The following is a 25,046-nucleotide window of genomic DNA, read 5'->3' on the forward strand; positions in this document are numbered from 1 at the left end:
ATATAAACCTAATCACTGTGCTTCTCAGGTTTCAAATGCTTCCCCAGTCGAGGTAATTTACACTTTAGTAACAATGATTGACAGTCAAGGAATGTATCTAACTCACTTTTATTTTTCCCTTAGGGAAAGCATGTGAGTTCCCAATTGTTTTAAATTGCAGAAGCAGTAATTGTTTTAGGAAGGCAAGAGAAATGGCTTTTTGGTATCCTCAGGGGAATATGGAGTTTCTCTTAACTAAGGGCACTGGGGCCATTTTCAGGATGGTCTTTCCTGCGTAAACAAATACCAGTTTAGTCAAAGGAAAACAGCAAAGGAACCCATAAAGGCCCAGGGGAATAGATCTCACCCAAAATATTAATAAGTTGCTATTGGTACGTAAAATGAGCCAGAGATATTTTTTAAGCTGCTTGGATCCCAAATAGAATCACTGGTGAAATTTAATATGAAAAGTTTCTTTTCTCTCAAATATTCTAAAATAAATATGGAGCAGTGGATGTATTTTGACACACTTACTGTCCCAGAGGAACTTGTTTATTAAACCGTGCACTTTGATATATTTGTTTACTTAGAAAAGTCAAGTGTGACAAGCTAGGTCAATTGCATCAAGAACGTTATTAACAGATTGACCCATTGTAAATGGTGTGAAGGCTGCTCTGGAAATCTGTGCTTTGATGTATGGGGAAACCGACACATCTGATTTGGGAGGGAGGAGACAATCATGGCATTGTTTGTAGGCGCCAACAGACAGGCAAAAGCCAGGGATCCTTGCAGAGACTGGATTAAGGTATCAGAACTGTTCACATCTCATTTGCATCACTCCGAAGAGTGGACCACAGGTTTTGCTGATTAACACACAGACCATGGCAAATAGCATTGTGTATTTGAAATCAGACCAAGATCAGTAACAGTAACACAAACCATGTGTGAAGTTTGGCATATGGAGGTTCCTCTTAAGCTATTATCTAACTAGGTTTTTTTCCTCTTATTTTTCAAAAGCATTTTTCCAAACCAGGAAGTTAGCAAAAGCAAAATGTTCCCCAATTCCCTCCCCACCCCCTAAATACTCATATTTATGCCACCTTCTGGTATATAACAATATTTTTTGTTGTCAAAATTTGCAAGTCTTCTGAAAGGAAGGTGGGCGTGTGTGTTAAAAGTGTACTGATTTCATCAGTGTCTCGGCAGGCAAGAGGAAATGGTGGATTGAGTATTGAGGCAGGGAATTCAGGCTACTACCACCTGAATATTTTCCACTCATCCAATTTGTATTTTTCCTTCATAGTGGAGTTCGGGATCAAAGTAACACTGATGCAATTCTTCACTACCCTTGGGTTTCATTAAGCACCTACTATGTGATGGGCGTGTTTCAGTGGAAGGGGGGAGAGCAGAATGATGCCTACAATGATGTGACTTATTAAAAGCTGTTAATTACCTGAATTTTATCATCCAGATGTTAACACCTCTCCAGTATATCTTTTATGGATGAGGCTGTACATTTTATAGCAATAGTACCAGTGGGAATTGACAATTAGCAGCCATGCATTAACTAGATGCAGTGTGGCATATTTCATCCAGCTTAGATAGTCCTCGACCAAACAAGCCAAAGTTTTCTTTAGTAGAAATTGCCCTGCCAAGTGGTTTCTGGATCCTTCTCGGAGGAAACAGCAAAGGAGCTGAAAGCGACCTCTTTCAACCATACCAAAAATTGGCTATCCATGGCAATTCTAGACTCACAAATTGTGTTTTAGACACATCTATCAAACCAATACTGGAAACCCACTGGACGTCCCATCGCAAAGTAAGAAGTGCCACGTCTTCCGTCCTCCCATCCTCTGCCTTGCTTGGGGTGTCAGCCCAGGTCTAATTCCTTTTTAGTTTCTCCTCAGTCCTGGTCTGGGCTGGCAGGGAGCTACCTGCGATTCCCCAACGTGGATAACCGGATTTGTTTCTTCCCAGGCTGGCTGCGGATGGGGACAAGTTCTGCTCCCGGGAGTCTCAGAAGTAGGTACAGTATTATTGTCGCCAATCTTAATTTCCGTCCCTGGGCTAGGGGGGCACGTGAGGCTCTCCCCTCCTCCTCCACTCTTTTCCCCACCTCCCAAAATTGGCAGCCAGTCTGTGGCTCTCGGTCTGGGGTCTGGAGGGTGGGGAATGTGGGTGTGGGGACCGGCTGGAGAAGCTCTCGCTAGCGCTGCCTGTGGCCAGACCCGCCTCCCATCCCCTCTCCGGCGCACACACACGTCCACCCAGACACACTTCGCGCGCTCCCTTGCGCTCTCGCTCGCCCGCCCGCCCGCCGCCGCCTGCTCTCTCCTTCTTGCTCTCCCCGGTCTCCTTCTCCTTTTTTTTTTTTTTTTTTTTGGTACCATAGAGTTGCTCCGAAAACAGAAGATAGAGGGAGTCTCGGAGCTCGCCATCTCCAGCGATCTCTACATTGGGAAAAAACATGGAGTCAGCTCCGGCAGCCCCCGACCCCGCCGCCTGCGAGCCGGGCAGCAGCGGCGCGGACGCGGCCGCCGGCTCCAGGGAGACCCCGCTGAACCAGGAATCCGCCCGCAAGAGCGAGCCGCCCGCCCCGGTGCGCAGACAGAGCTATTCCAGCACCAGCAGAGGTAGGAGGCTGCGAGAGGGGCTGAGGAGGGGGCGGCGGGAGCCCCGGCGCGGAGCTGGGGGCGGCCGGGAGCGGGCGCCCGGGGCACGGGGTCGGGGGCCGCGCGCGAGCCTGCGCCGGCGCCCCGAGCTCGGAGCACCCCCTTCCCCTCCCCCCTCCGCCCCCCAGAAATGTTGCAAACTTTTGCAGCCCGTTCTCGGGTTGCGGGAGGAGAGGGGGGCGGGGGAGGCGGCAGGAGGCTTGACAGCCGGCGGGTTCACCCCCTGGCTTTGATTTTTCTGCAAAGAGAGGAGGAAAGCCGCGTTGCCGAAATTAAATACGCTCCCCAAAATACGGAGAACCGGAGAGTGGGGGCCCGGGAAAGAAACTTTTAAAGCGGCAGTGTCCTTTAAACAGGAAAGGAAGGAAAAAAAAAATTCTGTTTATGACCACCCTCTTCCCCCTTCACCTTTTCTCCTCTTGACAGTCTCGGCCCCGGCAGCCCGAGACGTGGTGGGTTTTCGGCCCCCAGCAGAGCTGAGGGGGGCGTTAGGAGTGAGTGACCAGGGCAGCCCCGGGGGTGGAGAGGGGGCGCTCCTGGACTTGGGGGGGCGACGTGGGCACCTTCTCTGGAGCACGGCGGTGGGTTTGGGATTTGGAGATTGGGCTGGAGGAAGCAGGGTGCGGGCGCGCGAGGTGCTCGCCAAGTTGTCTGGAGGGCGCGGCGAGGGGAGATGCGCAAGTTTGCAGACCCGGGGTTCGCAGCCGGACGCCCAGCCTGGCGGGGGGCGTGTGCGCGTCAACTCGCCCGGGGCAGCGGTCCTGTGGGGCGCTCCACGCGCATTCGGAGTGAGCGTCTGCAAAAGCAAACAAGCAGAAAAAGAAAGATCGCCAAGGCACCCAAACTTATTTCTGACCTGGGAAATCCTTCCCTCTCCAAGCGTTTCTGCAAGAACCTGGGAATGGTCAGTGCGAGTTGAATGCTGGTTGGATAGTGCGATCGATGTTCCCCCCTCCCCGGGCGATATTTACACACTTCATTTTGTAGAATGTGTGTGCGTGTGTATGTGTTTGTTTGGGGGGGCTCCATTGCCGCCTCCTTGCTTTTTTTCTAGCTAAAGTGGAGTGTTGGGGAAAGCTCACTCTCTTCCTTCTTTCTTAAAGGTATCGGCACCTGATGTGGGGTTTTTTCTTGGGGATGGGGGATTATTTATTTGAATGTGCCTGGAGTTTGCAAAGAACAGGAGGAAGCTACGGCTTTAATTACTGTTGTTAATAATGTATAAATCATCCCTGTCACTCTAGAGGAAGCAGGCTAGCGCGAGCCGCCCAGGGCTGGGGGGCAGAGAGGATCTCCAGCCCTGGCTTGGGCACTGGCCCAGCGGGCCCCCTCCTCTTGCCACTCGGCTTCTGGCGGCGATTGGGGAGGGCGGGAGAGGCGAGTGCGGGCCCCCGGGAGCCGCTCCCTTCTTCTCGATGTTAGAGTTGGAGGTAGGAATATGGCTGATCATGTGCTAGCTGTTTTACAGTATTCCCCCCCTACACACACACCTTAGCCACACCCCCTGTCCAGGCGCTTTCCCATTCACGGAATTCGAGTACAGTAAAAGCCATCAGGATGACACACGCGAAAAACATTTAATTAAAGGCGATTTCGAAAGAGTGAACACATTGAACTGCGGTTTGAGCGGGAGGGAGGGGGCAGCGAGGGTCAGGAGTACAGGGAGGGGGATCGGGGCTGGGGGCCGGGACCTGCAGCTAGCTCGGGGAGTTTGTGTGTGGCGAGCTTTTGGCTGCACAGAGTATATTTAGACCTGAGACGGTGGATTTGGAATGCGAGCGGGTTATGTAACAGGGTTAATCAGAAACACTGGAGAAAATCCCTTTCATGTGTTTCTGAGCCTTTTTTTTTTTTTTTTGGAAGGGTGGGGGACATAGTATGTAGGAAGCCACAGTAATTTCTGGTTTGTGCTGCCACCCCCCGCCCCCCCCCCCCCCGTCTTAGGCATCCCCCTCCCTTGTGTTATTAGCATCTTCAGGTGTCATTCTTGCCAGAAGGTGTTCTTGCAAGAGATCGGGATGGCAGGCTGCAGAACCGACTAGCAAATCCGTAACTTGCTGTTCTTGCAAATTATATAACGATGGGGCTTTCAGTACCGCCAGCCCCCTAGGCTCAGCAACAAGGGGAGAGGGACAGAGTAGGGGTAGGATGCATCTTGCACAGCTGACCTGCTGACCCACATCCCCTTGCCCCCTAGAGGGCCACCCCCCACTCTCTCTTCTTTGAACCAATCTCTTGTCCATCCTTCCAGAGACTTAATGGGGGGAGGGAGAGGAGGTAAGGCCCAAACACTCAACTCACATCCTGCACGCAGGCACTAGGTTATATAACAGTCTGAATGGAAAAAGGAAGGTCAGAGATGGAGGCATCCTTTAGCTAACACAGCAGTAGTAATAGCTTCCAGAAATTATGTGCATTTGCAGACTTTAACCTCAGATGTACTGTCTGCTCCTGAGGGGTACCAATCTTTGAACGTGAGAGCTAGGGAGAGAAAGAGAGAATGTGTAAGTATGCTTGGTAGATGAGAGTGATTTGAAAATGGGAAATGTTTGGGTTTTCAGATGATGTAATGGAGTTGGCAGAATATGCAAGTCGGCTCCCAGAGTGTAAGCAGCAAGAAAATTGGAGCTGGCATCCAGTATTAATGTTGCATAAATTACAATATCGGAAAGAAATTAACCTACTCACTAGGTGATTACGCCTTTTTAATACTTAAAACATAAAGGCACACAACTCAAAAGGAAAAGCAAACATCGTCACCTTAAAATTAGCATTTTCAGCCTCAAGGAGGGTTGAGTGGAGTCCTTGGCATTGGGTGAAGAAGTGGGATGCTTTCTGATTCGGAAGACGCTTTCCAGAGAGGTAGCTGGGTTAGCGTCCAGGCAGCCAGTGTTTGCAGTCCACAGAGACTGTGGTCAGGATTCTCATGACATTGAGGTGACCTCATGAGACATTACCTAGGTAGACTTGAAGCTGTTGCTGGATTCTGAACTCCTGGGAATCTACCGGTGAATGGGCCATGCACCGTGAGTGCCTGAGCTTCCAAAATCAGATGTGTGACTTTATAATCTGAAGGACGGCCTCCCCTTCTTCTGAAAACTGGGCAGGGAATGTTAGCAGTTTCAGTGGAACTGTTCCGTTTTCTGGGTGTTATTAATGATGGCTGGTGTCATTCAGTTCCATCTTTTCAGCCCAATGAAAGGGAAGAAAGAAAGGCAAGAGGCAACATGGGAAGTAAGAATGAAGCGGAAAAACTACAGCGAATCTTTAATTTAACAAGGCTTTCAGGGACTTCAGGGAGCCATGAGCATTGTAACATAACTGTTGTTAAAAACCCTCTTTCAAGTAAGTCAGAAAGAGAAAAACAAATATCGTATATTGATGCATATATGTGGAATCTAGAAAAATGATACAGATGAACCGGTTTGCAAGGCGGAAATAGAGACACAGATGTAGAGAACAAACGTATGGACACCACGGGGGGTAAGGGGGGGGGTGGGAGGAACTGGGAGATTGGGATTGACATGTATACACTAATATGTATAAAATAGATAACTAATAAGAACCTGCTGTATAAAAAATAAATAAAATAAAATTTAAAAATTCAAAAAACACCCCCCAAAAAACCCTCTTTCAGAATCTCGTTATTCTACGCATGCCAGAGCTTACATATTCTACCTCCCTAAAGTTAACCTCATGGACCTGTGTACCTACCACGCAGCTGGTCTGGAACACCAGTGCTGAAGGTGGAAGGCTTTTAGGCCAGGCTGACCTAAGGGAAAAATCGAAGCCAAAAGATGGGATTAACACTGAAAAGCTCGGTTGGGTTGAGATCGAACCCCCTGGAAGCTCAGCTTAGATTGACTTAAAATCAGTTAAGAAGGCCTGTAGTTTATATGGAGCCCTGAGGACTTCTAGACCCACAGACGTCTTTGCCTTTCAAAGTGCTTTGCCACCATTCCCCTCCCCCGTCTTGGCTGATTCACTTTCTGGTCTGCTTTCTTGCCTGGCAATTTCGAGCACTTTCTAGAGATTGATTCTTGCATCAGCTTTTCTTATGTGGACCTGGCTCTCCCCAGTGAACAAATGATGCCCCGTAGTTTGAAGGAGCTACTGGCTGGGATAAAATTCTTTGCCAGAGGGATGGAATAATTATTTTCTAAACTAAGGGACTTTCATTTTCCAGTAAATTGCTCATAAAAACATTTATAATTATACCCTTTAAAAATGTAATAGAATAATTTTAGAAAATGCATTTGATGATGATTATGATAACCTTTTCTGTTGCTTCCTCCTTCTTTCTTAAAAAGAATTGAATTATATTAATCCAGAAGTCAAATCCTGAGTGGCTAAAAACATTTACAACAGACTCTTCTTTTTATGTTAGTCACCTGCTGGAATTTTCCAAAACCTACCGGCGTTAAGAGGAGCCCTTGGCTTTAGAAAACGTCTCTGTTTCCAAAACTGAAATCTGGAGCCTGCATGGACCAGACCCCTCACCAGGAGACCTTAAGCTTGTGTTTTCCAGGTAGCAGAGGTCCGGGGGGTACAAGCACGAACTGCTGGTTCCACATCAGACTCCTAAGTGGGATGTAGGGAGGTGTAGGAATGTTAATCACAATAGCTGTTGCCTCCGGATGCAAATGTTCTGGGGTCTTTGGTGACAGCTGAATCACTTTTGGAAACAAACTGATCCCTGTCCAAAGCTAACCTTTGGAATGTGAGTGACACAAGCCCAGGGGTTCTTCTCCATGGGCCATACTCTTGTCAGTTCTGAGTTAAGATTCACGTTTTTCTCCCGATTCTCCCATTCTTGCCTTCAGGAAGTTGTGGTGTGATGTTGGAAGGACAGACTGAGTTGGGTGTCACTTTGAATTCCGTTGGTGTGGTGTGGTCCCTAACAGCACGTGCCACTTTTTCTGAGGGTGTCCCCCCCCCCCTGCCCCCCGCATCTTCCTGGTCTGAATGGTGCTTCTAAGCTTATCTATGTATTTCTGTGTCTGTGGAAGCAAAATACTTAACTACATTTCAGGTGTCTGGGGAAAGAGTTTTAATGTGATTGCCCCACGCACAAAATTTTCTACAGAGAACGCCACTCTCCTCAAATGACATATCCTGCTGCTTGCCCTCTTTGTCTTTCACGAGCTAGTGTGCTGGGACTCTGAGGTGGACATCATCCTTCCCCTCCTCAAGGAGATTCCTGACCCATTCATCCCAGACTAGTAATAGGTTCTTCCAGAGCAAGAAGAGTCTGCTTTGAAAGGCCTTGAGGTGCCAGAGTGAGCACCAACCTAGAATGTGCAATACCTTTCTGAAAATGAAGACTGTCTTCCTCACTGAGAATTTCAGAACAGCCTCCTATCTACTTCTTTCTCTGTCTCTCTGAGGTGTTCTCTCTTCCATCGTTTAAAGAAAATGTTTTTTTACGAGGGTGTTTTTTTTTTTGGTATCTCATTCAGAATGGAAAGTGTTGGTTTGAAATGAGCTGTTAAAATGTTCATCCATCTTATTAGGCTGTACATTAAGAAAAATACAATTGAGTATTGTGAATTAACACCTCCCCAAAACTCTACAGGTAGACAGTGTTGGAGCATTGATTAATATACAATAAACCATGATTTTTCTGTAAGAGTACTACCAAGGTGTCACTGATGAATTAGTTTTTCTGGCTAACAGGAGATTGAGCAGAAATATTTTTTGTCTTTTCCTTACTGAATGTGTTTTTAAAGTGTGCTGGTCCCCTTTCCTGCCCTGGAAAGAACATTGAGGATGTAATTGAATCTTTCTTGGAGGTTCGAGGATCTTAGGGTACCACAGGGTCACTGTTCTGAGGATGAATTCTGATTGTACATTATACAACTGTAAATGGAGACAGTATCAGAAATTGGGCTAATCTGTCCTGATCCCTGCTTGGAAATTGTTTTCTGTTTTTGGTTAAATCTTCAACATCAGTATGTTTTGTTACTTGCCTCCTTTGTTCTCTGAGTTGCAAGTTGCAGAATAGAAATTCACATCAGTTAGTTGATTCTGATTAGTTGATATTTTTACTTTAGAGGAAAATTTCGACCTGAGTCTAGACCTTAATTCTTTCTCTAGTGGCGTAGAGGATGTAAAATCATCCTTAAGAATTTAGGAAGGCTATTGTATTTACAGATAAGTTACGTGCTGTATTACCGTAGCATTATGTAACTTCTCCCCTGTGTAGTGGTAGATAGAAATGTCAGCTATTTTTGCCTCTCCTTTAGATGAGTTGAAGGGGTTTCATCAATCCTGAAAGTTAGGAAATTCTAGGGTTAGAAGGAAGACTTACAAGGATGTCAATAAAGAACAGTTAGATTTCTCCAGAGGAGACTCTCTCTCCAAGCTTAGGCCCTTGTTCGCTGGACCAGTGTGGAAAGCATCCCAGGTACTACAATCAGAGGCTGACTTTCTCAAGACCATCCCACCTGATTTAATGGTAGTCTGCGGTTATCTTATGATATCTTTTTTTTTTTTTTTAACGTCTTTATTGGAGTATAATTGCTTTACAATGGTGTGCTAGTTTCTGCTGTATAACAAAGTGAATCAGCTATACATATACATATATCCCCATATCTCCTCGCTCTTGCATCTCCCTCCCACCCTCCCTATCTCACCCCTCTAGGTGGTCACAAAGCACAGAGCTGATCTCCCTGTGCTACACGGCTGCTTCCCACTAGCTATCTGTTTTACATTTGGTAGTGTGTATATGTCCATGCCACTCTCTCCCTTCGTCCCAGCTTACCCTTCCCCCTCCCTGTGTCCTCAACTCTATTCTCTACGTCTGCGTCTTTATTCTTGTCCTGCCCCTAGGTTCTTCAGAACCATTTTTTTTTAGACTCCATATATGTGTGTTAGCATACGGTATGTGTTTTTCTCTTTCTGACTTACTTCACTCTGTATGACAGACTCTAGGTCCATCCACCTCACTACAAATAACTCAACTGAGTTATCTTATGATATCTTTGATATCCTAGTGTTGGAAATTCAGCTTGGGAGTCTTGGTGTTCTTTTGTGACAGCCTTATTATTATTATTATCATCATCATTATTTTACTTTTGGAGTATAGACATAAAGGAGATTGTCTAAAGAAATCCTTAGAAGAGTGGAGTAGGGCATGATGAGGAATAAACGTACCATAGCCCGTGGGTTAGGCAGGCTCCATTTCGGCTCTGGCTTTTACATGCTAATGTGAAAAGGAATTACAGGTAACAATTCCCTTGTGTTGGTGGAAGAACAATCTTTTTTTTCCTAACAGATGTTTATGGCCTCCACTGACACATCATTATTACAAACTGTCTTATCACATTACATGCTGTGGCACTTTGACAATGGCACGGCCCTGTGGTTTTCCAGTGATTGTCTTGTCCACAGAATGTGCCCTTCGTGGCCCTGTCTGCAGGACCCACCACAGTGGAGGGGACAGGTTTTCCCACACCCTGGAAGGTGCTGGAGGCCTCCAGGCTGTCCCAGGTAGTTTCTACACCCTTGCTGCTTTCCCTGGAGCTCAATCAGAGGCTGGAAACGGAGAGGAATAATCAAGGTGTAGAGGATTTACGGTCACTCAGCCTCCAATGATCTCTAACAGTGTGGTTGGGCATTTGAGTTTTGATCATGAACTATCGTAAAGTTTTTTGAAACAATTAGGAAGTTCCTACATCTGTGAACAGACCATAATAGATGAAACTCTTCCTGGGTACCAGGAAGGGTACCACTTGGTACAGGATTCTCACGCCTGTGAAGGAGACAGTGCACTGTTAAAAATACCTAGCTTACTTCGGGGGAGGATTTGGCTGAATACTGATGAAGTTTATGAAATATGAATGTTGTGAAGTTGCTGTACGTAAGTGGTAGGCGTGTGTGAAAGAAGTAAAAAGCAATAAAATGGTGTATAAATGACACTCTGAAACTTGATGGACTTGTATACGTGACAAGAATGGTGACGTTCGGGTCTGTGCCTAATGGGGGAGAGTCAACTGGCTTAAAATCTATATGTCAGACTCTCAATGTGGGACTAAAAATTACAGCGTATAGAGTCATTTGACTTATTTTATAAGCGAAGACTGCTACCAAGGGTAAACAGGCAGGTTGCAAAGAAGAGAGGTGAAACGGAATGGGGGGAAAACAGGAGGGACCAACACTTGAATTTATAATGAGGTATGGTAATCACTGTTTTAAATAATCCAGACTATTAACAGCTGTGCTGCTAGGTAGAGAATTCGTTATAGCCAAACAAAAGGCATCACTATGAATTTTAGGTTGTGTGGGAGAAATCCTCTTGATCCCCAAAGCATAAAGGCATGTGCTGAGAAGCAGAGCTGCACACGTAATTTTTTCTGTCTTATCCTGATTAATTGACAGCCGACTGTATGCCTCTTTCCTGAAGGTGACTTTACAATCTCCAGACACAGACATTTCTCTCAGAAGTGGAGTGAAGGAAGGAGAGCCACATGCTAAAGTGTGTTTCACTGGGTGAAGTATTTGGGGGGAAAGATAAGAGTGGTGAAATAGGGGAAGGGGGTCGTGCATACAGAGATTAAGGATGCTGCCTGTGGGGGGCTGGGGAGCGGGGGCTGTGAGTGAAGGAAGGGAATCTCTAGAGGGAAGGAGATTCCCATGCAAAAGAGGATGCAATTAGCATTGACTCTGAAATGGCTGGGACTGTGCCTTTCTAATTTTAAATTATCTTTAACAAGGACGATGAACAGAGGAAAAGTTGACACTTTGAGAAGTTATGACAAACTTGTTGAGAATGCCAATTGACAAAGGCAGGTAAGGGAATATTTGGAGAAACAGAACAAGAACAGGTCTGAAGGGCAGGCCCGATCTGCTGCCTAGTGTGTTAAGGGAATTGGCGGGCGTGTTTATTGACTCTTCCAATTAGTTTTAAAGAAACCCGAAGAAATGGACAAAGACGGAGAAAAGACAACCCGATATGATTCTGCCCTTCCAGAAGCAAAGAGGCCTATATCATCCCATATGATCGACGCCAGTTATGGGGAAGAGTGATTGCTTAGAAGTTAATGGATTTTCAACAGACAAATCGCAGAAGAAACGGGTACATTTCGCAATTCTCTTCAATAAACTGCATTGCTTTTCATTTTCACTGTACACTTATAAAGCTGGTGGATGGTAAAAAAGGCCACGGTAACAATAGAGCATGTACTCCCAGGAACGTTTGTGTGATAGGGATATTATATCTGGAAGTACAGAGCACCTGCTAGGGTGAACTGCCCATAACTCTCAATTGTGCAGGTAATGAAGCAGGGGGAAAGCAAAGGCAAATGAAATACTTTGATAATCAAAGACGATGCTTCTTCTAGTGATTGTATTAGTTGACTGATGATGAGAAGGATGAAATTGCTGGAGTTGTATTTTACCGTTTCTGGCACTGTGACCCACTTTGGATGAGCACATTGCTACAGAAAGTGCATGAAGCGTGGTGAGCTGCTAAACTTTCTTGAGGCCCCCCAGAAGAATCAGTAGGAGAACTGAATGTACCCCTGAAAGGGCTCTAGAAAATTCAAAAGCTTGCTTTCTCATCTTGAGCTTGGGGGTGTACATTAGATATGTAGGGCTCACTCATGAGGCTGCCATGGGTCATGTTTTATTAGACTAAAGCCTGTTAGAGCCAGAAGAGGCCTTAAGAACCATCTAGCCTACACCCCACCCCCCATTTGGACTGGTACCCACAGAGATCAGAATGTGCCTGAGGTCCCATTCCTAGTAGGTAGCAAGGCTGTGACCAGAACACAGGTCTTCTCCCTCCCTAACAATGTTCCTTCCACTTGTGTGCTATGTCAGGATGCTCAGAAGTTCCAGCAAGTTCTTGTCCACCAGGAGACGCGCCCCCGCCCCGCCCCGAGGCTATTACGTTATGTACGCAGGTTAACCCAGCCTTAGGTGGTAGATATGTATGAAAGTAACTTTGTTTTGGTTGTGCGTCAACAGTAGAACATTATCAGTATTATTATATTTTAATCCCACTGGGCATTTTTATTATTCATTAAAAATCAGCCGGTGAGCTTGTGGCTCTGCCAGTAAAGCCATTCGAAAGAATAGTGAAAATTGTGCCTGTGTCTCCCGCTCTGACTTGGTAGAAAGTAAAATACAGGGCAGAGGGTGGGGCATCCAGTACTTGGAGCCCTTAGGTTTGCTGGAGCTAGAGGCAGCCAGCTCCAGCTGTGCAGGGGGGGAGGGTTATCTCTCAGCAGCTGTCCTCCTTCATCAAGGCAGAGGGTTTAAGGCTGTGTCTTTTCTAGGGATGCTCCTGAGCAAGTCAGTGAATGGAATAGTATGTAGCCAGTAAAAATCATGTTGTAGTGGAAGATGCTTGGGATCTACCACTTAGTGGAAAGTCATGGCTTTCATAGTAGTGTGCACGGAATGGGATCATTTTTATAAAAACTATAGTGTGTGTGTGCGTGTGTGTGTGTGTGTATGTATGTATATATTAACATGGGCCCACGTGTACCTAAATGATGAAATGATAAAGTGGTCGACTCTGGATGATGGGATTATCTATGAGTTTCTCTTTCTCTGTGCCCTTCTGTATTTTCTGAGTTTCCTGCAATATGCATGTATTATTTTTATAACTCGAAAAAATAAATCTTTTTTTTTTTTTTCGAAAGAGATTGTTTGTGTGTTGTGAAACTGAGGCTACTTTGAAGGAACTGATCTGAACTTAGTATGTTACACAGAATTTCTTGATGTTTCAGGATGGGCCAAGTTTACTGGCCCAAAGAGCAGTACCTTTGACAGTGATATTTAGCCAGGAAAACAAGGGTCATTCAGCTTGGATATGAAAACAAGTGTTCTAATATTGGAATTTCTTTTCCCTCTAGTGCAGTGCCTTTCAAGGGTTTATTATGAGAAAAACATAATATATTGTAAGCCAGTGTACACACACACAGTAAACTTTTCACATTAAGTATCCATTACCTGCAATGCACCGTTATTTTTGCTTTATTATTTAAAGACAAAATACAAGTCATGAGCCACCAAATTGGTTTCATGATCTATTTATGGGCTGCTCCTCGAAGTTGAAAACCACTGTCCTGGGCATGAGGTGTAGAAGCAGCCTTTCTGTGGGCTGTGGCCTGGAGGTGGGAGGAGAGGAGGGAGGGAGGGAAAGAGGGAGGGAGGGTTTCCACAGTAACTGATGTCGGACTCCAGGTGTTACTCATTATAGTTTCAAGGAAGAGTTGGGGGAGGGAGAATAAGGTAAATGCTTATTATTTGTAATCATTCGGTGTCTTTATGCCACTTATAGCACATGCTCATTAATATCCTGTTCCGTTTAGACATGCATCTGCCTAGTTTGGCTTAGCATGTAAATTCCGGGATCCCCTTTGCTTGGAGCTGTCATCACTGTGTACAGGCACGAGGGTGGCATTGTTTCAGTCAACAAATATTTACTGAGCACCTTCTCTGTGCTGGGCACTGTGCTAGGCTCTGGGGATAAAGCAGTGGACAAGAGAAGTCAGATCCCTGACTTCCTGCATCCTACATTCTCATGGTGGCATCTCATTGTAGCCCGTTGTCTGGGTCGCCTTTGACCAGACACTCCTGAGGGTTCTTCTCCACATGTGTCTTGAACTTAGCCTCTTTTTACCTCTGTTCCTTGTATGGACCCTGCCCCTGGCCCTTCTCTTCTTCCCCATCCAATCTCCCATCTTATGTTCAGTCTCTTTGCTTCTTGAGATCCTACCACCGTTTTAACTTCAGATAAGACTCATCCCGTCCTTCCTGCAGTTCTCAAGCCCCGTGTCTTTTACAGTGGTCAGTCACATGGGCCTTACTCATTCAGTCAGCATGTGGCCTCTTCCTTCGCCAGGTTCCCTTACACTATCTTCTAGTGTTATTTCCTGGGCAGGAGCCTAGTCCCTGCAAGAAGACGAGCTCCGTGGTTTATTCTTTCACCCCTGCACAGCGCCTTGCAAAAAGTTGGTGCTCATTAACTGTGCAGATCGTCTCTCCCACGTTGCCCTGCAGAGCTGTTTGCTGTCTCAAAAGATTCAGCTCTGCACCTCCCAACTCTGCAAGTGCAGCTTCTAGTTGCTTCTACTTCCAACTGGGCCTTCGGTTTGGACCCAGCCACCCTTGTTTGTCCCACTTCTGTCTCTCTTGGATCCACCAATCCTCCCCTCCGTAGCAGGTTCAGGCCTGCTCCAGTCTTGAGCAACTCAGACCAAGGCTAGACGTGTTGGGAAACAGCATACGTGGCTGGTACAAACAAGCCTGCTGGGAGTGAGGCCCAGGTGTGCCGTGTGCTAGCTGTGTGACCTTAGGTAAGTTCATTCACCACTCAGTCTGTTTCTTATGTCACCTGAAAACCAGGGGTGTTTATGATGCCGGCTTCCCCCGGTACTGGAGAAGCTCACCTGCGAGGATGCCTGTGCAGCAGCTGGCGGGCTGCCCAGCACACGTTCGGTGTCGCCCCGGTGTTGGTGGTGACGGCGGAGCCCACCCAGGAGCAGGGGGCCCTCTGGCCACTTCTCCCCTGTGGCCTCTTCAGCTCTGCAGCTCCCTTTGCTTCCAGCATTCCTCCCTGGTTCTGACTGGTTGCTCTGTGAAATAAGCAAGAGTCCTAGGGCATCTGAGTCTTTCCGTTTAACCACCAGTTCTCTTTCCTGAACTGGATCCTATCCCAGTCCCTCAGCTCCACTGCCACAGGCTAGATCCTGCCAAGTGCAGGCGAATCACTTAAGTTCAACTCCATCAGCCCCTTGTTGGGCTTCCCTGAGGTTACACCCCACACCTTCAACTGAACCAGAGGAGGGCCTCATGTCTGCCTGCTCCCTTCCCCCGCCCTCACTATTCCTGTAGTACCGCTGGCTGCCCCCTCCAGCCATCTAGGCTGGGGGAGTGCCCTCCTTCCCACTCTGCTGGGTGCTCTCTCATGCCTCATTTCTCAGCAACCCATCGTTGCTTGCCCTCCCTCCCCCCTTAGTCACTTTCTCCTCCCTGCCAAAAAAAATTCACAGTGGAGAAGCTTGTCTTCGAGGGTTCCATTCAACTTGCTCCACATTAATGCTCCACTATGGTGACCCACCGCTGAGTCTTTCACTTGTAATGTAATCTAATAATTTACATGCACTTTGCAAGCAATACTCTCAGAGACTCACAACCTGCTTGAGATCACTCTGCTGTTACAGTATTTGAGCTGATGAGAGAGCAGCACGAGAAAGAGTAGTTATTGGTACTACAATGGTATTGGGTAAATCTGGAAAAATAATGTTAGCACAAGGTGAGGGTGTGCCGATGGATTATAATATCCTTCCTTAGAGAATCATTTAAGCTTGCTAAAGGTCTTTGATTGATTTTTGGCTTGTAATTGGACTAGGCTCGGTCAACGTATTGTAGGGATAGAAGCATAGGAAGCTAGAGGAAGTGAGCTAGGCGTGGAATCCCATCTTCCTGGGATGCTGTGAAAATGTTTTCGTTTTGATATACTGTATGACTTTTACAGAATTAATTGGCACTGTGATTAGGTTGTTTTATTTCTTCACTCAAACATGTTGGAAGCCGATCCTAATATGCAGTAGTAATGAAAATAGAGTAATGCTGTAATAATAGTGCCATTGTAAAGTGAATTACACCATTAAACATCTATTATGTCTAACTTGTATTGTGATGGTGTGAGTGATACACACACACGCAGACTTAGAGTAGCTGGTCTTTAAGAAACAGACTCTAGCTGAGAAGCCCCAATCCTATAATATTGAACAGTCAGTGAATGAAAATAAACCGTTGTTCAGTGAAAAAGTGAATTTTTATGTATTTAAATATAAATGTATATATGTATACACACATATATACAAGTACAAACACATAAACACACACAGGCACACAAATATTGTACCAGTCAGGCAGATCAAGAAGAAGATATATGACTAGCATCAAAGTGCTTGCCTGTGTTGCCTTTTTAACAAATTGGCTGGCCCGCCTGGGGACAGGTATCAGTTACGGCAGGCCAAGTCAATAATAGTATCAAGGGTAGGGTTTGAAAACAAGGCTTCGTGTATTTGTTTCAACCTTTTCATGCTTATTATGTCTGGGCACCTCTATTAATTGACATGTCTCAAGTTGGGAAAGAAGCATTAATGGCCCAGGAACTGTGGTCATTTTATTTTGTCATTTGTCTCCCAAGGAAGGACATTGGCCAAACAACTTCTACCACAGCAGAAAGAGAGAGGCATATTTTTACGCCTTAAGTCATAAGCTAACCCTAGAGCAGAAACAGGATCTGAGAAGGCGGCATCAGATGTGGCTGCTCCCAGTGGGGCATGTGAATTAAAAAGTCCCAGAATGAATTACACTTTGCTTTGGTTCCAGTGACTTTATCCCTGAACCTTCAGGAGAATTGGCATCAGTGGGATAGTTTGGCAGTAAATGTGCATGGATTTGCAGCCATTTCCGGGGAGGTCCTGAAGACTTACCTGGTTAATCTCCAGGCTCAATTGCCGCCTCCAAGACCTCCTCTCCATGTTTTCGTGCAGAGGCCATCTGGAAGGGATTTTGTTGGTCGTCTCCACCTCTCACCTGCCCTCACTCCAGGATCTTGCTTCTGCAGCATTGTCAGTCATTACCACCACCTGATAATCTGAAACCCCAGAAAGACCTCGTCCAAAGAGTTGAGATTTTATGTACTTTAGAATATATCTAACTTTCATATATATACAATGCTGGCTCCGATGACCAGAATATCAAAAGCAAATTTTCTTCATAAACAACTGTGCGCTTTCTGTATCTCAGGTCAACAGTGTTGATTTTTTAAACTCCGTGAGCATTTGAGGAAAGAGTACACAGCATCCATGCCTGCCATCTGGATTAAGAATATATTTAGTGGAGAAATTTTATTGCAAACCTCAATGAAAAAATATCAATATCACATTGTGCCCAATAAAACATTATAATGAAAATTACCATGGTGTTTGACAACATCCTGGTATTAATTGGTCTTGTCCATTATTATTTCTTAGTAGCAAACACACTCTGGTTTTATCACTCATTAGTTATAGTCTTTATTGAAGTCACATTTTGCTGCTTCAGCTCTGTTTATCTTCTTATTGGTCTCAGTTCCTGGAGGGCAGCGTTGTAGATTGTCTTGAGTTTTCTGTCCCACATCTCTGCCTCTTACTTTGTCGTTCAGTGAATGCCCTCAGGATGCCAGTGACGGTACAGTTTAGAATCAATATGTGAAAGATGAGCCAGCTGAGGGAAAACTGGGATGAGGCAAGAAAATCTAATATTCTTCGAAAGCTTCAGATGTTTAAAGGTGATGCAATATATTGCCTCCTTTCATTGATACATTAGGTATTAATTGAGCACTTACTATGTGCCACATCCCCTGTTGGTCAGTGGAGGTACAGAGTTAAATTAAGGGAAGAATCGATAGGCAGGAAAGACACATTAACTAGTAAATTTCAAAAAAAAAAATATGGAGCGTGCTATAATAGAGATATTTACAAAATGTATAGTGCACAGAAGAGGGAGGAAACATTTCACGAGGAGTCAGGGAAAGCTCACTGAGTGGGTATCTCTGCCTAATTTTTGGAAAATTGGGGAGTGATTTGCTTAGAGGGCAAAAAGTGAGAGGGCATTCTGGGCCAGGGTTCATGAAGTGCAAGTTCATGGCACATTCAGGTAGGGTGAACGAGGTGGAGCCTGGCCTAAGCATAGACTATGTGGGCAGGACTAGGAGATGAAGCTGGAGAAAGAAGACAGGGACCAGGCTAAGCATTTTGGACCTTTTCCTAGGGCAAAATTTTGAGCAAGTGAAAACTATCTGATTTCTTTTTGGCGAAGTACTTAAGCCTAAGTATGTTGAGGTTGGGGTGGAGGATTGGCGGTGATAAGGAGCCAAGTTAGGAGATCTCTGGGGTGCTTCTGGAGAGCCGTACTGTAGGCTGGGACTGGAATGCTGTGAGGAGGTGGGCTCTGAGGGAGCATTTCCCAGGGGGCGGAATTGGAGGTGCATGGTAGAAGTTCCGACAGGAGTCAGTCCCAGAGTTGGGTGGCATTATTGGCTGGGACGGTTTGGGGTGTGACGTGAAGAGGGGAGACGGCAGGGGTTCCATTTTGGATGGGCTGAGTTGGAGGTGCCGGGGAAGTATCTGGAAATGTAGATCTGGCAGGGAGCGTGTGACAGTGTGGCACCTTTGGGATTAGGAAAACCAGTCTTTTAACCAGGGCCTGGAGCTTAGGAGGGACCGCCGGGCTGGAGATATTACAAAGCAGCATTTATGACAGGGGACTGGCAGGTGAAATTTTTACACAGGACATGTTCCTGGATTTTGAAGTGAAATCAGGAGAAAATAAGCCTAAGGTCCAGGTGGGTGTGGCTAAGAAAGTTAAGAGGATGGATTGGTGCAGCGACGGAGAAAAGTATCTCGGAAAACTGGCTTTGGACCTGGAAATCTTACATTTACTAGAGGCACACACACACACAGAACAAACCAAGAATGTCTTTAAATTCAGAGTGAGGTTTTAATGCACTTTGCTGCTTCGGATTGCATTTGAGTTTTATCTGCTTGGATGGTGGTCTTGTTCCCAACATGTCTAATTGATGATTGTAGAGTTGTTGCCCTTTTTAAAAAAACTTTCTACACAGTCCAGCTTTGATTTATCCTGTCTATAAAGGGAATCTGCCTCACACTTGACAGAACCTCAGGGTTGGGAGAAGTGGAATGCATAGTAGCTGTGGAGAGCCACATTGCCCTGGGAGAAAGGCTTTGTGGGAGAGAAGGTTGAAAGAGGGTCTTGAGAAAGGGTGTGAGATCTTCAAAGGATGGGTCTAGCCGTGGGAAACGGGAAAAAACTTTTTTTTTAAGTCGACCAGGAAGAGACAAAGAAATGCACAAGTGTTTGTTGGTGGGCTGGTGGTGATAATGTTGATAATGATGCTAGTGGGATCGCTATTCTGCATGTTTGCAGCACTTACTGTTTGCAAGGAGCTCTCCAGTATTCAGTAGCCTCTGGAGGCCCTGGAAGGAAGTTGATAATGTCGGAGGCCACAGAGCGACTAAAGAATAAAGAAGTGTTGTGTAATTAGGGAGACCTGTTGACTTGAAACAACTCCAGTGAGTGTGACAGGAGGGGCTTAGCCTGTTGGAAGGGCCCTCTCTTTGCCTTCTGACGTGGTGGCCGAGCTCGTGTTGTTTTCAGTGAACCCTGACTAAACACTTCCCCCGCAGGTACGCCGCTAATATGTCACATGAATTATTTGTGTTATCTCCGTGCTGTGAACTTAGAGGCCTCTCCCTACAGTGCGATACGCAGATTAACACGAAAGCCTGTTTTGTGTGGTATGGGGGAAACCAGGCACATATCAGGGAACAGTTTTGTGTGTGTTTGATCTGACAGTGGGGAGGCCTTGGGACGCCAGTGTCTTCTAAGACCCGAAAGCTGAGCTCCGGCTGGCGTTTTCTTCAAAGAGGTTTAAATTTTATCCGTTGGCACTTCTGAGAAGGGGAAGGAAGGTTTGGAGTGGGTGATTCTGTGATGATTCTTTTCTTGCTGCTGTTTTCTTCTCGGTTTTTTAACTTTGCAGAAAGCCCTTCCAGTTGTACGGTCAGACCCTGTTCAGGACGTTGGTGGCCAAACAGTCCCCTTTTGTTCAGTGAGCGTCCTATTTTTGTTGCTCTTGAAAGGTGCCCTTTAGGACAGCGGAGCCTTTCTTTGGGCTGTTTAGAATCAAGGCCTGAAGAAATCTAAACAGAAATCATTCTCAGCCCAGGCCAAATGTCTCCTTTGCTTAGCGAGGCTAAGCTAACCCACACAAGATGAAATCTAACCAGCTGGTTACCTGAGAACCACCTTGGGGAGTTCTCCAGCCTGACTTCTTGCTTTGGCCACCATCCCAAGAGCCAGGGAAAGCTGAGGGTCACGGCCTTTCTGTGCAGAGATGCAGGAAGAGAGTTCCGGCTCCTAGTGAAGAAGCATAGGTTGGGTTATGTTTTAAAGGGTCCAGTGTTGGCTTGCAGACGGTTGAGGCTCTATAAGGATCCTGAGAGGAAATAGCTTGGAGTAGATATTTATGATCATTAGCTTAGTTGTCTTAGAGTGGTGCAGTTTTTTCCCTTTATCGCTCAAGCTTTCAGTGAGTTCATTTTATTCCGTTTACTTACTTTTTTTTTTTCAAAGAAAGAAGTATCCATAGCTTTAGCCCACCTCACATATTTCTATTATTCCCAGTTCTGCCTTTTTCTTTCACAAATTAGGTAAACTAAGTCATTTGAGAAAATTAGGCCATATATAGGATTTGATAGTTTAGAGGTTGTGCAGTTTGAGGTGGTTTTATTTGCTTCTGTTATAACAGGTATGAGGTTAGGCTCTGTGATTTGTAACAGAATCTTTATTCCTGCCCCAAAGATCCTCTGGTTTAGGGCTCACAGACCTCACTGCACAAGTACTGCCTTCAGTTTTGGAATTTTTCTTTCCACTTTAGGTATCGCATGGGTCAATCAAATGGAATAGGGGAAGAGTTTTGGGCTTTGTTAGAGAAAGACTGGCTAGACAAGTTTGATCCCTCGGGGCAGTTTGGAACCTTCTTGAGCATGAGGTCATTGGTATATTTAAATTCTGAGCTTCCACTCGTACTGGTCAGTGAAGCTCTGTCCCTCCTCATTAACTGTATATTTTCCTCTGTGTTTCCAGAGGAGGAGACACCTGCCTGTCTGGGGAACCCCAGCATCCTGGGAGTGTCCGTCCAGCTGGCCCCTGTGTATACAGAAAACTGAAAAGTGAAGCGGTTTGGAGATGGGCATTGTTTTAAAGCTCAAGTCATATATTTCAGAAAGTTAAGGACTGGTTCTGTGACAGGGAAGTTGAGCTAAATATGCAGTTCTATTTTAATTTTCACTTTATGCCAAGGCGAAAGCATTGGTAGATAGGCTATAAATGTATAAGTAAGTCACTGCAAGAATAGCCCCTTGCAAAATGCAGATTTAGGAAGGCTAAATATTTTCTCACATACTTTAATGCACATGTATAACTAACCTCTGATTGAGTTCCTGAGAAAGGGATGTTGTATAACCACTTAACCTTGTTCACTGTAATGAATTGTACAGCGGTCTGCACAACTGTAATGGAAGTATTTGGTTGTCTTAGCTTAGGCTGCAGTGACAAAATACCATAGACTGGGTGGCTTAAACCACATTTATTTTCTCATGGTTCTGGAGCCTGGGAAGTTCAGACCCAGGTGCTGGCAGATTTGGTTCTTAACGAGGGCCCTCTTCCTGGCTTACGGATGGGCGTCTTTTTACTGTATCCTCACATGATGGAGAGAAGTTCTGGTGTCTCTTCCTCTTCTTATAAGGGCACTATTCCCAGTGGGGACCCCACCCTCATGACCTCATCTAAACCTGTTTACCTCCCAAAGATCTCACCTCCTAATATCATTACAGGGGGCAGCGGTTATGGCTTCAACATATGAATTTGGGAGGGGGCAGGGACACATACATATAGTCTATAATGTTGGTGGACACTTAACGCTTTCTAATAATTTTCAAGGTGGTCGATTTGTCTCCAGAAAGTTGTTTAAAATTCTTAAGTTGCTCATTTGTTTGTTTAAACAGAATCCGATTTTTCTGTGTATGTTTTATCGTAGGCATGGCTGTGTCTCATCATATTCCTGTACTGTTTGAAAGCTACAGTAGTAAAGCCCAAGGTAATTAAGGCTGTGGTATCATTGTTTTAAATTAGTGTGGGTGATATTTTTAATGTAATTCAACGACAAATTCCTTCCTATTCTGCATAATTGGATCACATGTTAATTTTGTGGCAAATAAAGATCTATTTTACATTTCTATTAGAAAGACAAGCCCCTGTGGCTAGGTCTGAATTTGGATGTTTGCTGTTGGTGGTACTGAAGCAGTGAGCCTTTTAGAGTCGATTCAGCTTCTAAAAAAAACGCATCTGTGACTCTTTTGGGTAAGGAAAGAGTTTTCAATCTAAAGGTCATAAACAGGCATAGGTTTCACATAAAAACAAATATTGAGAAGACAAGAAAATGAAATATACAAGCACTAATGCAAGCAGAGAATAACTAATTCATAGGTTATCCAGTATGTTCTATATTCCCCAAAACGTTGACCTTTGACTCAAGCACATCTGTTTGTGAATGGTTATCTGTATGGTTAATGCCTTGGGAGTTTGCATGAAGCAAAATAATAAAGATAAGTTGTGAGTAGTGCACTAAACCAGTAATCAAGAGACCTGGGTTCTCATCCCAGCTTGACCATTAATCATGGAAGTGGCTTTGAGCAACTGGCTTTCACCACCACCACCTCCTCCCACCCTCCCCCGGCCCCCCAGCCCCACCTTCTTCAGGTGAGTCCCAGGTGTAGCTTATGGAGGCACTGAACTACAAGTTCCGCCAGCTCTAACGTTCTGTGACCTCGTGACTAAGACCCAAGTTTTAAATGCAACAATGAATATACATTCCTTATTTTTTTCTCCCTTTTTTAAAAAAAAGAGGCATAATTTACATATCATAAAATTCACCCTTCTGAATATACAAGTTAATGATTTTTAGTAAATTTATACAGTTGTATAACCACCACCACGATCCAGTTGTGGAACACCTTCTGTCACCCCCAAAAGATCCCTCATGCCCATTTGTTGTCACTACACCCTCCTCTGGCCCAGTCTAAGAGTCATTCATCTACTTTCTGTCCCTGGAGATTTGCCTTTTCTGGATGTTTATTTAAATGTAATCATATAATATGTGGTCTTTTGTGTGTCACCTGTTTTACTTAGTATCATGGTTTTGGAGTTCATCTATGTTGTAGCAGGTATTGGTATCTGGGTCCTTTTTATTGCTGAATCCTGTTCCATTGTATGGACATACCGCATTTGCTTTATCCATTCATTAGTTGATAGTTTCCTTTTTCTTCCTTTTTTGTCCTGTGGGGCACTTATTCTCACTGTAGCCTACTCCATATGGGGAAAGAACAGATCTCTCTTAGAGAAATGCTAATTCTTTATCTCATATCTTCTTTAGTAGAAGAGGCCAGAATTTTGTGTTTTAAACCACTTAAAATCTTCCAAGTTAGTGGACTGAGCTGTCTGGGTCATTGAAAATGTGATCAAACAACCATGTAGTAACTATCAGTAAATGGGAAAACACTAGCTGTGGACCCTTCTCCATGATATACAATTAATGTAAATGTGAGGTTTCCCCATAAATGAACTTGACTCAAAAGCTTTCCCAATGACAGCCTGCTTGTTGTTTTACACATTGGGTGATGAAATACTTGGAAGCAAGTGTTAAGGATACTGGCCATTACTCTGACGTAATAATGTTACTTTTCAGCATTTTCCTCTGAAAGTCATCAGAATTATTATGAGCAACAACAAATCCAGAGAGGGAAATACTTGCAGAGAAATTCATGCTTCATTTTTCAGCTATGAATCACAAAGACCACTGAATATAATTGTGAAGAAAAGGTGGATAGAATGAGAGAAGCTTGAGTTAAGTATTCGGGCCGTTGATTTCTTGAAAGAGATGCCATAGGCTAGACTCTAGGGATTTCGATATTTGGTGTTCTTTTTGCGTTGTGAGTGAAAATGAGATGTGTAGGCCCATTTGGTAGGCTCTTAGCTAATGGAGGGTAGCAATTCAGTACTCTTGATGCTTCTCAAATGGTTCTCCGGTTTGGAGTTTACCTTTTGAAATGTGGCTAATCTGCAGTATGTTTCCATCTTCATCTATTCCCAGGTCCATTCAATTTTCTTGGCTAGTGTGTCATGGAGGATGAAGGAGAAAGACTACTCCCTTTGCCTTTCTCACCTCCATGGGGTCAATATGTTTTGTAGCCATGCTCTAGTCTAAATCTCAGAAACTGGACCCACAAGTAGTGTGTGTGTATGTGTGTGCGTGCATGTGCATGTGTGTATGTGTGTGTATGTACATACATATATATACACACATAGATTCACACACATGTATATTCTTCCAACTGCGTAATACGGCTAGGCCTCTGAAAGCCAGCAGCTTGACTCTGTTTTATTTAGCATGCTAATTATAAACAGCATCAGTAATATCTTTTGGAATTTAGATGTTAGACTGTTTACTATTCCCAGTGGTGGAAGTGATGTTTAGAGCATCACACCCTGCCTCTTGGATCCTGGGAAAGCTTTGCCTTGGTTGAATCCATATGGTCGGTTACTGTAGAGAAAGATAAACCAGGACATTCTTTAGTAAACCTCAGACCCTCCTTTGTGCCGAGCCTGAGCTATGGTAGCTGTGGGCAGAGAAGCCTGCCCAGGGCTGGGTGCTTCCAGGCCTTCCTAAGGATGAACACATTCTTACCCTTCTCTCCCACGGCTTTAAAGAGGGAAAAAATTTCCTCCTCTCACGCAGGAAGGAAC

At 45.0% G+C, this 25,046-nt stretch overlaps 1 protein-coding gene across 3 annotated transcripts in view; it reads left to right on the forward strand.

Annotated features, from left to right (window-relative positions):
* Positions 1-2,434: 2,434 nt before the first annotated feature.
* RORA (RAR related orphan receptor A) overlaps positions 2,435-25,046 on the forward strand; it is a 731,116-nt gene continuing 708,504 nt past the window's right edge. For all 3 annotated transcript variants that reach the window (XR_009500815.1, XM_059913133.1, XM_059913134.1), the window contains exon 1: positions 2,435-2,612. Coding sequence is in view for 2 of the 3 variants with exons in the window: in XM_059913133.1 (XP_059769116.1) it covers positions 2,447-2,612 (166 nt within the window). In the remaining variant the exon portion in view is untranslated. The remainder of the gene's footprint in view (positions 2,613-25,046) is intronic.

This window comes from Balaenoptera ricei, chromosome 2, assembly GCF_028023285.1.
Source record: "Balaenoptera ricei isolate mBalRic1 chromosome 2, mBalRic1.hap2, whole genome shotgun sequence".
Lineage (NCBI taxonomy): Eukaryota > Metazoa > Chordata > Mammalia > Artiodactyla > Balaenopteridae > Balaenoptera > Balaenoptera ricei.